Below are 12,753 nucleotides of genomic sequence, written 5' to 3' on the forward strand. Positions count from 1 at the left end.
ACATTATTGATAATCAGACTTCAATGATGTTTGGCCTGTATCGAATGAAAACTTCTACACCTCTTTGAGATGTGGTGATCTTCAAGCCTTCATGAAATAGAATATTAAGCATAGATCAGGCTATAAACAAGTTTTAACATCATTGATAATCAGACTCCAATGATTTTTTTGACCTGTATCAAATGAAAACTTCTACACTTTTTCAAGATGTGGTGATAGATACTGCTGCTAGACATGAATTTCAAGCGTAAAATGGCTTTTGCAATATCACAGCAAATGTAGGACCATTTTTATCAAAATGACGATATTGCAGGATTAACATAACCACAAAAGCACAGTGTAGACCATGTACATGTATGCTTTTGTCTCACGTTTCATGGTCAATGCACAAAAATTTAGTCTAACATACAAAACTCTTTAATATCATGGAAGGCATGAATAACAACGATATTATTCCATTTCTTATACAGTAGGCATTCTGATTAAGCGTCCCTGTGCGCTTCTGAGGTGCTCTGTAAATCATTACCCTGACTTTGATACCAGCACAAAGTGAATATCAAAGATCAAATCCTTCTAGGTACCCATTCAATACCCGGGTTAAGAGAGACAGCTATGGATAAAATGCCTTTTCTAGAAGCTTTATATTACCTCACACTGTGTCTCCACCACTGTCCGATGTTCGTTCATCTCCTGTTCCATTTCCATGAGTCGTTTCTTGAGTGCTTCAATGATTCGCTGATCTTCTTTTTTGGTTCTCTCGAGCTCAAACTTGAGCTGGTTTACCTCCTCTCTCAGCTGCTCAATGATCCAATCTCTAAAACACAATAAAAATCAAATAAATCTTATATATCATTTGCTTTCCTTTCAATCTCAAATATAGAATGATTTAATGCACCGGGTATGGATTGAATAAGGACCTCTTCCTTGGTTCTCTCGAGCTCAACTTGAGCTGGTTTGCTTCCTCTCTCAGCTGTTCAATGATCCAATCCATGAGAACCATAAATATAGAATATATTAAAACAAAAAATTGCTATTTGTTTTCCATGCAATCTCAAAAATGAATTGATTTAAGGGACCTCTTCCTTGGTGCTCTCAAGCTCAACTTGAGCTGGTTTGCTTCCTCTCTCAGCTGTTCAATGATTTGATCCTTAAAGACTATAAAATTCAAATCAAATTGAATCAAATCGGATTAAGATACAATGGTTAAAGAGAGCTCCCCTATAATTTTCTGGTCTTTTTCCTTTGTTCTCTCTAGCTCAACTTGAGTTAGTTCACCTCCTCTCTCAGCTGTTCTGTGATCAAATGCCTGAATACACTCAAAATCAAATCAAATCAAATCAAACCATTTCAAATTAAATCAAATCCGATTATTATGTTCAGGATAGTATTTACGAGTTCTCAAATGATTATCAGGTCTATTTTCTTGGATTTTGCTCAAACTTTCACTGACCTGCTTTTCTCAATTTTCTGCTTCTATTCAAAGCCCCACTGTCCTACTTGTAGCTACTTGCTCCCTCTATATAGGAAACTTCCCCAATCGGTGCCTGTTGGTCCCCCATGATCCTCTGTTTCTTATGTTAGTTGAGAGCTGAGTTAATGAGATAGCCACCTGTCAGTGACCTCGCTGTGTGGTTTAATCCCTCCTGGCCCGGTAGTATTGACGGTCTTTAAATCAACTTAATTTCAGGGTGGGCTTTCCCTTTATGTACAGTGTATGTAAGAATGTTAACAAAATTATGTACCTTTCATCTGGACCACTCTGCTGAATTTGCTGTTGTTGGGACTGTTGTCCATTCTGTTGCGGGGGTGGAGATGACATGAGGTCTACTAACATAGCACTGTGCATCACAGGTTCCTCAAATTTCTCAAAGACGGGCTCTTCAATGGATGATGCTTCACTGGGAGGCTGGAATGAATAAATCAGTCAAATCAGTTCACTTCAAGTCAGTTCTGCTGAGTTTACTTCAATTCAGTTTAGTTCAATTAATAGTCAAATTCAGTTTAGTCCATTTCAATTCAGTTCAGTTTGGTTCAGTTTAATTAAGACCGATTCAGTTCAATTGAGTTCAATTGAGTTCAATTGAGTTCACTTCAATTCAGTTCAGTTTACTTTAATTCAGAGCAAGTCTGTTCGATAAAATTTAATTCAGTTCACTTTAGAGCAATTCAGTGGAGTTCAGTTCAGTTCAACTCACTTTGGTTCAATTCAGATCAGTTCAGTTCAGTTTCAATCGTTATGGTTCTACCTAGTCAAGTGAAGTCTCGTCTAGTACTAACAGTTAAGTTAAAAAAAGATAATCAATAAGCATTTATGCTCACTGCAATTCACAATGTTATGAATTCACTTTGAAACTAATTTTCCTCCTTTCTTCAGGAATCTCAAATGAAATAACCAAACACTCTGTGCTTTGGAAGATATAAGGAATACATCACCAAAGAACTACATTTGAGAGACCATATTTGTAATACAGTCAAATCTGCTTTAGTGACCACCTGTTTACAAACACCGCCTGTCTACAACAAGCACATTTTTTGTTTTCCTTGAAATGGTTTCTCGTTGAAACATGTACTAAAGGAACCTGTTTACAAAGACCACCTGTCTACAACAAGCACATTTTTTGTTTCGCTTAGGCGGTCGCTGTAGACAGGTTTGACTGTACATGGAACTCCTATTTTTGAGTTCATTCTGAAGCTACGTGTACTTACCGGAGGGCTATCTCTTCCACTGCCATCAAGCATAGACTCATTGAGGGCAAGCATCACAGCTGGGCTGATGTAGGTGTCTTGATTCATGGAAGCCACAAAGAAGTTTGGAGGCTCCTAAAAGGATAAGAAGATTTAACAGTGCAATGAATGAAATATTAGTATTATCATTGCATTCCAACAATTTGTTACAACATTTTGTTTTAATTCGTAGATCGGGGGGGGGGGCTTTGACAAAAATTTCAATTTAACAAATTAAGTTGGAATACTGCACAAGGTAAAACTTAAGGAAATTTAATGGCAAAAGGGGGATACTGAATTTGGAAGTGAATATATGTTATATTGAATGACAAAATTCATGCAAATTTGCGAAACAATAATCGAGGGTATATGCGATCTCATGCCTTGTTCCTTTCGAGTCAGGCCCTCTCGATTACATTCAGGCTGCCTTCACGTCATATGCGTGCAGCTAAGACAATGCAAACAAGGAGTACGGGCACGGAAGAGAGGTGTGCAGTCTAAATTCACTTTTGTGTATTTTACTGTGCAAAAAAAATATGGCTATATTGCATACTTGTGCATATCTAATGAATTGTTGAGTGTCACATGACACCTTTTCAGCCAAAATGACACTCGTCAACAGAAACCCTTTCTCATATGATTACATAAGTCTTCCTATGATATGATACAAAGGGCTTGAAGGAGAAGAGGGGTTACTCACTGCAGGTAGAGTGGGTACTTGGATGAGTCTTCTGTAGTAGATGATGCTGCTGCATTTGGCGTAGAACTCCTTCAGAGCATGGAACTGCTTCAGAAACCGAGACCTATGACCGTCCAGTGTGTCCTCTGGCAAGCCTGTTTCGAAAGATGAAAATTCGCATTGAACAAGCCAACTCATATTTGATTTATTATATTGTCTGTTTGGGTTTTATCACTGTGTATAATATGGTATAATGCCCTTCTGGCCCCAAACAGGCAATATTTGAATCTATCTACCTATTGAAATTCAAGTATATATTTTATAAATTCAAACAATCACATAATATTATTTTAATGGATAAAATCTAGTAGAAATAAAAAGAATAATAAAGTAAATGAAAACTGTTTGCATCCATAGTTCTAAACTCTGAGGCAGTTTCCAAACATGAAATCTAATTATTCTTTGTGCTCTTCACTGTTTAATAACCCATAACCTACAGGAACCAGGCCATTATTTAATAAGATATTAACCCTACATAAAAAAGAGAATTCATTAATCAACAGGTTACCTAATTGAATGTTTTGTATTCTTTCTATGCAATGATTTAATATCTTTACTATTGTTTGTGATTTGTTTACTGTTTATTCACCATGGATCAAAATGTTTTGTCAATATGGTACATATGCACTGTACATGTGACAAAAGTTGGCTGTGGCAGTCCAGGGCCCTGGTTTCATGAAACTTTTATCAATAACAAGTTACGATTAATTGTTATAAGCTACTGAAATCCTTGCATTTGATTGGCTGTGAGCAGATTTTTCATAGTTCTGTGGCAGTTGTTACTGATAACAAGTTTTATGAAACAGGGTCCAGTGCTGTTGTTACATTAGTCAACCCAAAACTGTAAAGAGTCAATAATTGCAACAACAGTCAAACCTATATATAGCTACCGCCCAAGGGAAACACAGAATGATATTTGTAGACAGGTGGTCTTTATAGACAGGTTCCTTTAGTACATGTTTCAATGAGAAACCTTTATCAAGGGAAACAACAAAAGTGGTCTTTGTAGACAGGTGGTCACTAAAGCAGGTTTGACTGTACATACAAGGAATCCAACTTACATGCGTGAAGTTTGTAGAGTAACCTGACGCTGAAGTCATAGAGCTGGCCCGAATCCAGGATGACCGCGATGAGGGGCGAAAGACGGCACTGGCCCGACGGTGTCCCCGACATTGGTTTGGACAGGTTAAAGGATTTGAAGACTGTAGGATGATAAGGAAAGAACGATGATTAAATGCCGACGGATATAAAGACTCCATTGAAGAATTATGGTAAAATGAAAAGAAATTATGATTAAATGCAGAGATAATGACCGGTATGAAGGGTGAAAGGATTAGTCTGACCGTGTAATGGACATTGCTTTGGACAGGTTAAAGGATCTGAAGACTGTGGGTTGATAAGGAAAGTATCATGGTAAACTGAAAAGAATTTAAATTTGAAGGCTGGGATAATGATTTAATAAGAGCACATCAAATTTGCAATCATTATGTAAATGACTTTTTTTAATTGCTTTTCCTTTTAAATATTTGTACCGTGAAATCTAAGCTGTAATTTTAGAGTATGATGGCCTTTGTACTGACTGAAACTACAGTGGCATTTTGAAAGAAGCACTGCATTCATTCTCAATTGTTTTAGACAAAGGGAGAGCTGTAAAAGAATACTTATGATCATCTTCAAACAAGTTATTGATGAATACAAGGAAATATCATGGCTAAAAAAAAGAAGGAAATAAAAATAGACTTGGATCAATTTCAAGTACATGCAAAGAACACACACAGAGTTTGGCACAGACTAACGGAGGATTGCAGAATCTACTTAAACTCTAAAAGAAAGAGTTTTATTCTGTATCTTAAATATTTCTAGTTATATGTTGTCTGTTTGGAGCCACACAGGCTTCTTTCTTTATGTTCTTAATCAGAATTTGCTCAATTTTTCACAAAACCAAATTAATACCAGGGTGGACTTCCCCTTTCATTGGTTAGCCGAACTAAACTGTCTCTTTCTAAGAATATAGCAATTTCTTACCTGCTGCTTGCAATGCGATGAGAGATTCTAAGTAATCAAAAATTTCCACGGACATCTGGAAGCTGTAGAGAGAAACAAAGAAAATACTTTGTCTTATTAAAGTGACTCAGTAAAATTGCCTCAGATTCTGAAACAAAATCCTCGATTTAGCTCATGCTACAATCATAATTATAAACCTTTAGGTCAGTCAGGAATCTCATGACGTTTACAAGCTGATCGCCAATTTGATTAACAAGATATCTATGATTGGAATTCGAAATTTCAAAAAAATGTTTTCCCAACTGTTTTTATAACACCACAGACTATTGGGTAAAATGAGTATAGTAATAACCGGTCACTCAAAGATTTTTCCTTTTTTGAGGCACTTCATGATCATTTTGAAACACAATTTTTGTTAGGGTTTTAATATTACACCATATTACAGACACTGAAAACACGTAGGGCCATGCATCTCAGATTTAACATTGTTAAATAATGCCTTTAAGTGTAGCATTTATTGAATTAAGAATTTTTTTAAAGATTTTATCCCAGTATAGCTTCCTGAGTGAGCTGCCAAAGGGATTACCCAACCAAGTACCAAGTACCAAGATGCTCTTTCATTCCTACAGTACTCAAAAAGGTTTCCCATGACTGCAATTTTGGGTCATTCCTCAGCTTTAACCCATTGGATTCTGGAACCAGGTGGCTCCTGTATTAAGCCTATGGGTATAAGAGAAACCAGTAGCCAATGACTTAACTTCAACTATAGTGGGATTCTCACGACAACCATATTAAAGACTAGCCCAATTCAAGATGTTATATTTTCTTTGTTTTCATTAAATACAGATCATCTCTCATAACTGCAATTAAAAATTGTTTCATTTCATAGTTCATTTGCAGTTTTTTTGGTGAAGAAACACATACTACCAGTTTAAAAAGAAAGAAAGAAAAAATAATATAATGATTAAAATACATGTTTTTGCATTAGCCCCTAGCAGCCCCCCCCCCCACCCCAAAAAATCACCCCACAAATGACTTGCTGTATAACATAATTTTTGAAATACCACACCATGTTATTTGATCAGTTAATTACCGATACTCATTATGCGCAGTCAACTTACTAGTTATTGATATCATTTTCACACATTTTTTCAATGTCTTTCTCTGGCTGTGGTAGTACAAGATTGCCTGGCAGCAGTGGATTCTAAAGAATAGAAAGTGGAAATGAAACAAATCAATATATGCATATCATTCTCTAATAAACCTTTTCAATTTCAATGTCTTTTTTATTTCCTTCTAGCTTCTGTGCATACAAAGATCTTTAGGCAAGGAATGAAGTTTGAAGGGCAAATTGTAAATAAAAACAAAAATGGCAGTCCATTCCTATTATTCTCTCAGATATATTTTCACTGCCTTTTTCCAACTTCTACAACCCTCTTGTGGCATGGGATGAATCTGGTGAAGTACAATATGTGAAGAAAAAAAATCTGCTCGTTTGGAAACTTGTCTCTCAAATGAAATCAGATAAGCATTAGAAGTGACACTGTCACAAAAATTGAATAATTATTATTTATTATCATCCTTTTAGATCTGCTGCCCTCTCACTACTCTCATTTATCAAGTCAAATAATCATCATACTCGAGGCACTAATAACAAAACAGCTGTATATGTCACTTTGTCTGGTGTGTACATACAGTATGTCTGGATATTATACACCGTTTGCACATAGCACCATGGCAGAAATCTAAAGGCTTGTATAGATGTACCATATGTACATATAATTTGTATGCACTAACACTATTATTTCCACATGTAAATGTAAATATGTACATACATTTTACGTTTCATATAAAGGTATCAATTTTTAAGGTACATTGGAAATGCATGAAGATATGATATGAAAGAATATTATTGAAGACTGCCATTACATTTATGAAATACAATAAAAACTACAATTCTGAATAATTCAATGCCAAATACAAATGCAGATTTCACAAAATGGACACTCTACCATGTCTTTTTCTATGGCAATATGCATTTTATACTTGTCACCTTTATTATACCTTCAACCACATTATTACAATTCATTTATCAGACAATTCACTATTGTCATATTACACATCATGGCCAGCTGTTTGTTTGTTCAATACACAGTCCATAACATGTCAACAGTTTCATAGTCTATGCTCAAGAACAAACAGTATAATTCTCAATGAAACACAGGCCTGGATATTCCCACACTTTTAAAACCCTCATTTCTAATTGCAATGAATACAAATTTGTTTAATGATTATGATTCATACTTTTGTAGGGGTTATTACGAATGTAGTCATCCAGAATTGTTTGCATAGTAAAACCTGATACTTGTACTTCAAATTTCGCACTAAGACATTTTTGTGAACTGCAAAACTTTCACATCGTTTATGTTGATAGCAAACTACTCCCCAGCATAAAACTTCTGCAAATCTCCATCTCTTGTGAAATTTGCGAAATACTTTGTGCATGCAAGAGTTCTAGTTGCACAGCACAAGCGTCAGAGTAACTGAAAATTCCAAATGATTGAAGTTAAGACTACATATTACACACCCACCTTTTTGTGGAATTCCAATTTGGTGTTGAGAAGACTGCAGTAGGCGGCATTCAGTTTACCGTAGCCATCGTGGAAATGACCCTGACAAAATAATGCAAATAAACAGAAAATGATGAAATGTGTGAGTACAACTGTAAGTCCAAGGTCTGGGCGAGTCCAAGGTAGTCAGTGATTTCAGTATCATGACAGGATTTATTTGTAGGGCTAAATTGATAACATTTTGTTATTTAAATTGACAAAAATCATAATTTTCTTTTATTTCTACGTTGTTGAAATTCAAATGTAATGTCCCTGTAAACAATTTTTCGAGTAGGAATGTTGATTAAAAAGTTGAAAACATTGCCAGTTTTGATTGGAAAACAATGATTTGGAATCTCTAAATATGTTGCCAAATTATGCTAAATACAATACGACTGGATAGGGGCTGTGCTTTATCGTCCTTGTTTTCACGAAGTGACGGTAGTGAGGAAAATCGTAACGCAAAGTGAATGCAATTTTTTTTCACTACCGTCACTTCGTGAAAACAGCGACGTTATGTGTCAACACTTTTATAGAAGGAAATTTGAGATATCGAATACATGTGCATGTATCAACTCTCGCCCACTACTGTTGTTTGAAAATACTCTACAGCCTCTCTATCCTAATTAAGATTGAGTAATGCAGCTCAAACATGTCAATTAGCTGAAAGCTTTCAATTTCACATCCATCTGGGGAGGATATGAGATCCAAGGAAATTCTTTCATTAGATTCAAACTAATTACAGATCACAGGATCACATGACTGATTGACCTAATTATCACCAGGAAATAATTGGAATTTCCTTATCAGCTTTCTGTCAACATTTGACAGTGCTATATCCCATATTTATCTGTCCCCATTAAAGGCATCGTTTAAAGATGAAGTTGAGTTCTGGTCATGCGATTGCATTGTGAAAGAAACGGTGTGGAACCGACCAGAAAAGGTTGATCGTCTAGCATATAAGAATTTGTGTGTATTGCAAGGTTCTGGAATCATCAAAAATGATAAGAAATTTGGCCAAGTCTTGGTAAAGTTACAAACACTGTACACAGAAAGATGTATATGGGACTACACGAACACGTGGCGTAAAAAGCCGGCCCCCGATTTTTACGATATTACATGCATATCTAGAATATGAAGGCATTTGAAGAGCCATGCTTTTCAGGGAACATGTATTATCTGATGCTCTTCCACACTTGCATAATAAGAATGAACAACGCTCACAAATTATTTTTCACCTCTTCCCAGAACTCAACCTTCTCTTTAACAATGTTAAATCTGAGATGCATGTCCCTACGTCTTATCAGTGTCTGTGACATGGTGTAATATTGAAGCCCTACAAAAATTGTGATTCAAAATGATCATGAAGTGCCTCAAAAAAGTAGAAATCTTTGAGTGACTGGTTTTACCATACGCATTTTCCCTAACAGACTGTAGTGTTATAAAAAAACTGTTAGGAAAACGCAAAATTTGATTTTGATTTCTAATCATAAATATCTTGATAATAAGACAGGAGCTCAGCTTGTAAAAGTCATGGGGTTCCTGACTGACCCACAGGTATACAATCATCATTGAAGCATGAGCTAAATCCAGGATTTTGTTTCAGAATCTGTCGTCCCAACCCAACAATTGTGAATTGTTCTTTTCAGTGGATGTTATTTCTGGCAAACTTTGTCAGTTTACTTTTATTTAAATGGTCTCGATCACTAACACATCTTCTGCAACATAAACAATTAAAAAATGTCATGACTTTGAGCACGCTTCCTCCAAATGGAATTCAATTGAAATGGATTTCCATTTAATACCAGAAGTCAAGATTAGATTCATGAAATTAGAATTTAAAAAATGATATTCTGAATGGCACCACTCATTTAAAAATAGATTAAAAGTACTGTAAATACAAGATACTTTCCTTCATGACAACCATTTCCTTCCTGTGAAACTTCAGGATGTAAAAACTACATGTGGCTACACGTGTATGTTATTATTAATCAGTTGTTTGGCATGAAACTATCACTAATCTAGTTATCACACTAAAATGTTGGTTTAGGCCATTCAAAAAAAAAACATGCTTAGCATCCTGCCATTTTGAAAAATAGGAAGGAGGAGGCAATTTTTTTTCTTCATTTTTTCCCTTCAAAATGGCAGCTCTGTACATTTCCCTGATAGTCAGACTATTTTTCAAGATGGTATCTAAAAAAAAAAAAAATTAATAAGAAGTTTTCAACAACAAACAAAATATTTTTTTTAAAGAAGAATAAAAAGGGGGCACCCTGTATTTTTTAAATGGCCTTCATGGTACTCTGCTTTGTCCATTAAATTTGTAATCATTTTTTTTAACTTACCCACATTCTACCAAGATCTTTTAGATGGTCTGTATGTTCTCGAAGCTGCTTCTGAGCCTGGAAAGACAATACAAAAGACATATTCACAATTTAGTTGCTTTTTGCTATCTACATGTATGACATAACTGGAGCTGCTACTAAATCAACTCATAAATCAATTTTGAGGGAAAGAATAAACTTCAGTATTGGCTGACTGATGGTGCCATCAACAGATAGAAATCTGAACAATTCTTACAGTTGTACACAATAGATACATGTACATTATGTGAACAACATATACTGTAAGACACTTTAAACATAAACAGTTGTCAATAGGCTAGGCAACTATGCATTTTTGCTTTTAATATCAGTTCATTTATTGGGTACAAGAATTGTTTCTGTCTCTTCGCCAATTTAATTTTGAGTAAATCTTTATTTCACATCCATTATAACACAACTTAAAGATAAAGACAAGTTCTGGTCATGTGATTGCATTGTGAAAGAAACGTCGTGGAATTGATCAGCAAAGGTTGATCATCTAGCATATACATGTAAGTGTTGGTGTGTACTGCAAGGTTCTGGAATCATCAAAATGATAAGAAATTTGGCCCAGTCTGGGTAATGTTACAAGCACTGTACACAGAAAGATGTATATGGGACTACGCTACAAGTGTGCGACACATGTGTTATATCTATCAGATCCAAATAGATATAATATTTTACCAAACATATTAATTAGTAGGCGGTTTCTCAGCAAAATTTGTATCATTACGTATTAGTCAAAACATATTCTTTCACATGATTGGTAATAAAAGCTGCCATTTCATTTTTTGAGAGGGGGGCATTTCCAAAACTGGTCTTTACCTTTAAAGGAGGCCTACATGTACATTTATGTGTGAAGAGCATGGCGACTTAAAGCTATAGGCCAACATACATGTACATGCATTGAATTTATTCTTTATCCCAAATAGTTTTCACTGTATTCAAAACAGTTCTTTATTCAAATCATTTCTCCACAGTATAGTTACATGTACAGTATATACAATGTACATGTATGTAAATCTGTGATAGTACTACAAAAAGCCTGAATCACTCTACGACTCAACCAAGGTCAGTATTTTAACACCTCTTTTATTATTTGCCGTCATCACCATGACCGGATCACTGAACTGGGGTTATTCAGGTCAGCCCGTAGAACCGTACGTACACACGTGTGGATGCAATTAGGAGCCATAGCAGACATAATTGGGTGCGCTGTAATGACAGGCTACCGGAACTGTTCTGTACTGCGCAATTCAGCCAAGCCAAGTACAAGAGCATGCTTGGAATACGTTCTGTGGGATTGTCCTTGGCTTTGCATGTGCTGGGATAGTTTCAGCATGGACTTACTAGTGTAGTAAGTCCATGGTTTCAGCTATACAGGCTTACATGCATGTGCAATATGGAAGCCAGCCAAAGCCAGTATCATGATGGTGTACACAGTTTATACATGTATTGCTTCATGTATTATGTGCATGTAACATTATATGTAAGACCCCCCTCCCCCCCCCCCCCCCCTCCCCCCTCATTGTTCAATTCAATTATATCCCAATTTTACTGATTAAACTCCAAACAAATAGGATCATTCTCTTTTTTTAAATTTGTGTATAATAACATTGGACAACAAATTTTGTTTCAATAGTCTTGATCACTACAGTGTAACTCATCATCTGAAACATTTAAGCAATTCAGAATGACATGAACTTTGATGAACACGTACATGACAGAAAACTTTGAGGAAAATAACAGTGTAGTGTGCACATTAAATTATTTCTGGTATTGGAGAGCTGTGACTTTTTTTTATTTTTTTTTTACCTGTGTACAATTACACTGTAATATGAAAGCCAGAAGTATACCGGTAGGCTGTATTTACATGAAGATATTAAACAGATTGACATATACAAATGTACAATGATGCCATACATGTAATATATTTATAAAAAATTTGTATCATGCAGCCAAAATCTTTGTGAAATCAACAACCCATAATAATTGCGTTTATGATTTATGAACAAAGACATTTAATCACAACCCTGCAATTAACAACGAGCCCCATTATTTGTGATGTGTATTTCTAAAATCATATTTGGCATAGGCTGAACAATTTGAAGGTTGGCGGGAGACAGAATTATATTGGGAGATCACTACTGATTGTATGTGTATGGTAATCTTGAAAAACATTGTTGATTGTCTTCACTCCACATTAAATTTCTTGCCCTAATTGTTCAAGGTTTAAACTTGATCCTCTGGCGAAATGTTCTCTTTTTACACAACATACAAGTAGTTGTGTTCATGTAGAATAGGTCAATGTACT

General features: G+C 35.5%; 1 protein-coding gene across 3 annotated transcripts in view; it reads right to left on the minus strand.

Annotated features, from left to right (window-relative positions):
* Positions 1-12,753, minus strand: part of LOC580390 (huntingtin-interacting protein 1) — a 49,361-nt gene that overhangs the window by 19,631 nt on the left and 16,977 nt on the right. For all 3 annotated transcript variants that reach the window (XM_780449.5, XM_003728705.3, XM_003728706.3), the window contains exons 4-12: positions 10,422-10,478; positions 8,059-8,139; positions 6,589-6,671; positions 5,489-5,550; positions 4,525-4,665; positions 3,425-3,558; positions 2,707-2,820; positions 1,743-1,906; positions 649-814 (exon numbers count right to left, since the gene is read on the minus strand). In XM_780449.5, coding sequence (XP_785542.4) covers positions 649-814; positions 1,743-1,906; positions 2,707-2,820; positions 3,425-3,558; positions 4,525-4,665; positions 5,489-5,550; positions 6,589-6,671; positions 8,059-8,139; positions 10,422-10,478 — 1,002 coding nt within the window. The remainder of the gene's footprint in view (positions 1-648; positions 815-1,742; positions 1,907-2,706; positions 2,821-3,424; positions 3,559-4,524; positions 4,666-5,488; positions 5,551-6,588; positions 6,672-8,058; positions 8,140-10,421; positions 10,479-12,753) is intronic.

The sequence above is a fragment of the Strongylocentrotus purpuratus genome, unplaced genomic scaffold (assembly GCF_000002235.5).
Source record: "Strongylocentrotus purpuratus isolate Spur 01 unplaced genomic scaffold, Spur_5.0 spur5_scaffold_2, whole genome shotgun sequence".
Lineage (NCBI taxonomy): Eukaryota > Metazoa > Echinodermata > Echinoidea > Camarodonta > Strongylocentrotidae > Strongylocentrotus > Strongylocentrotus purpuratus.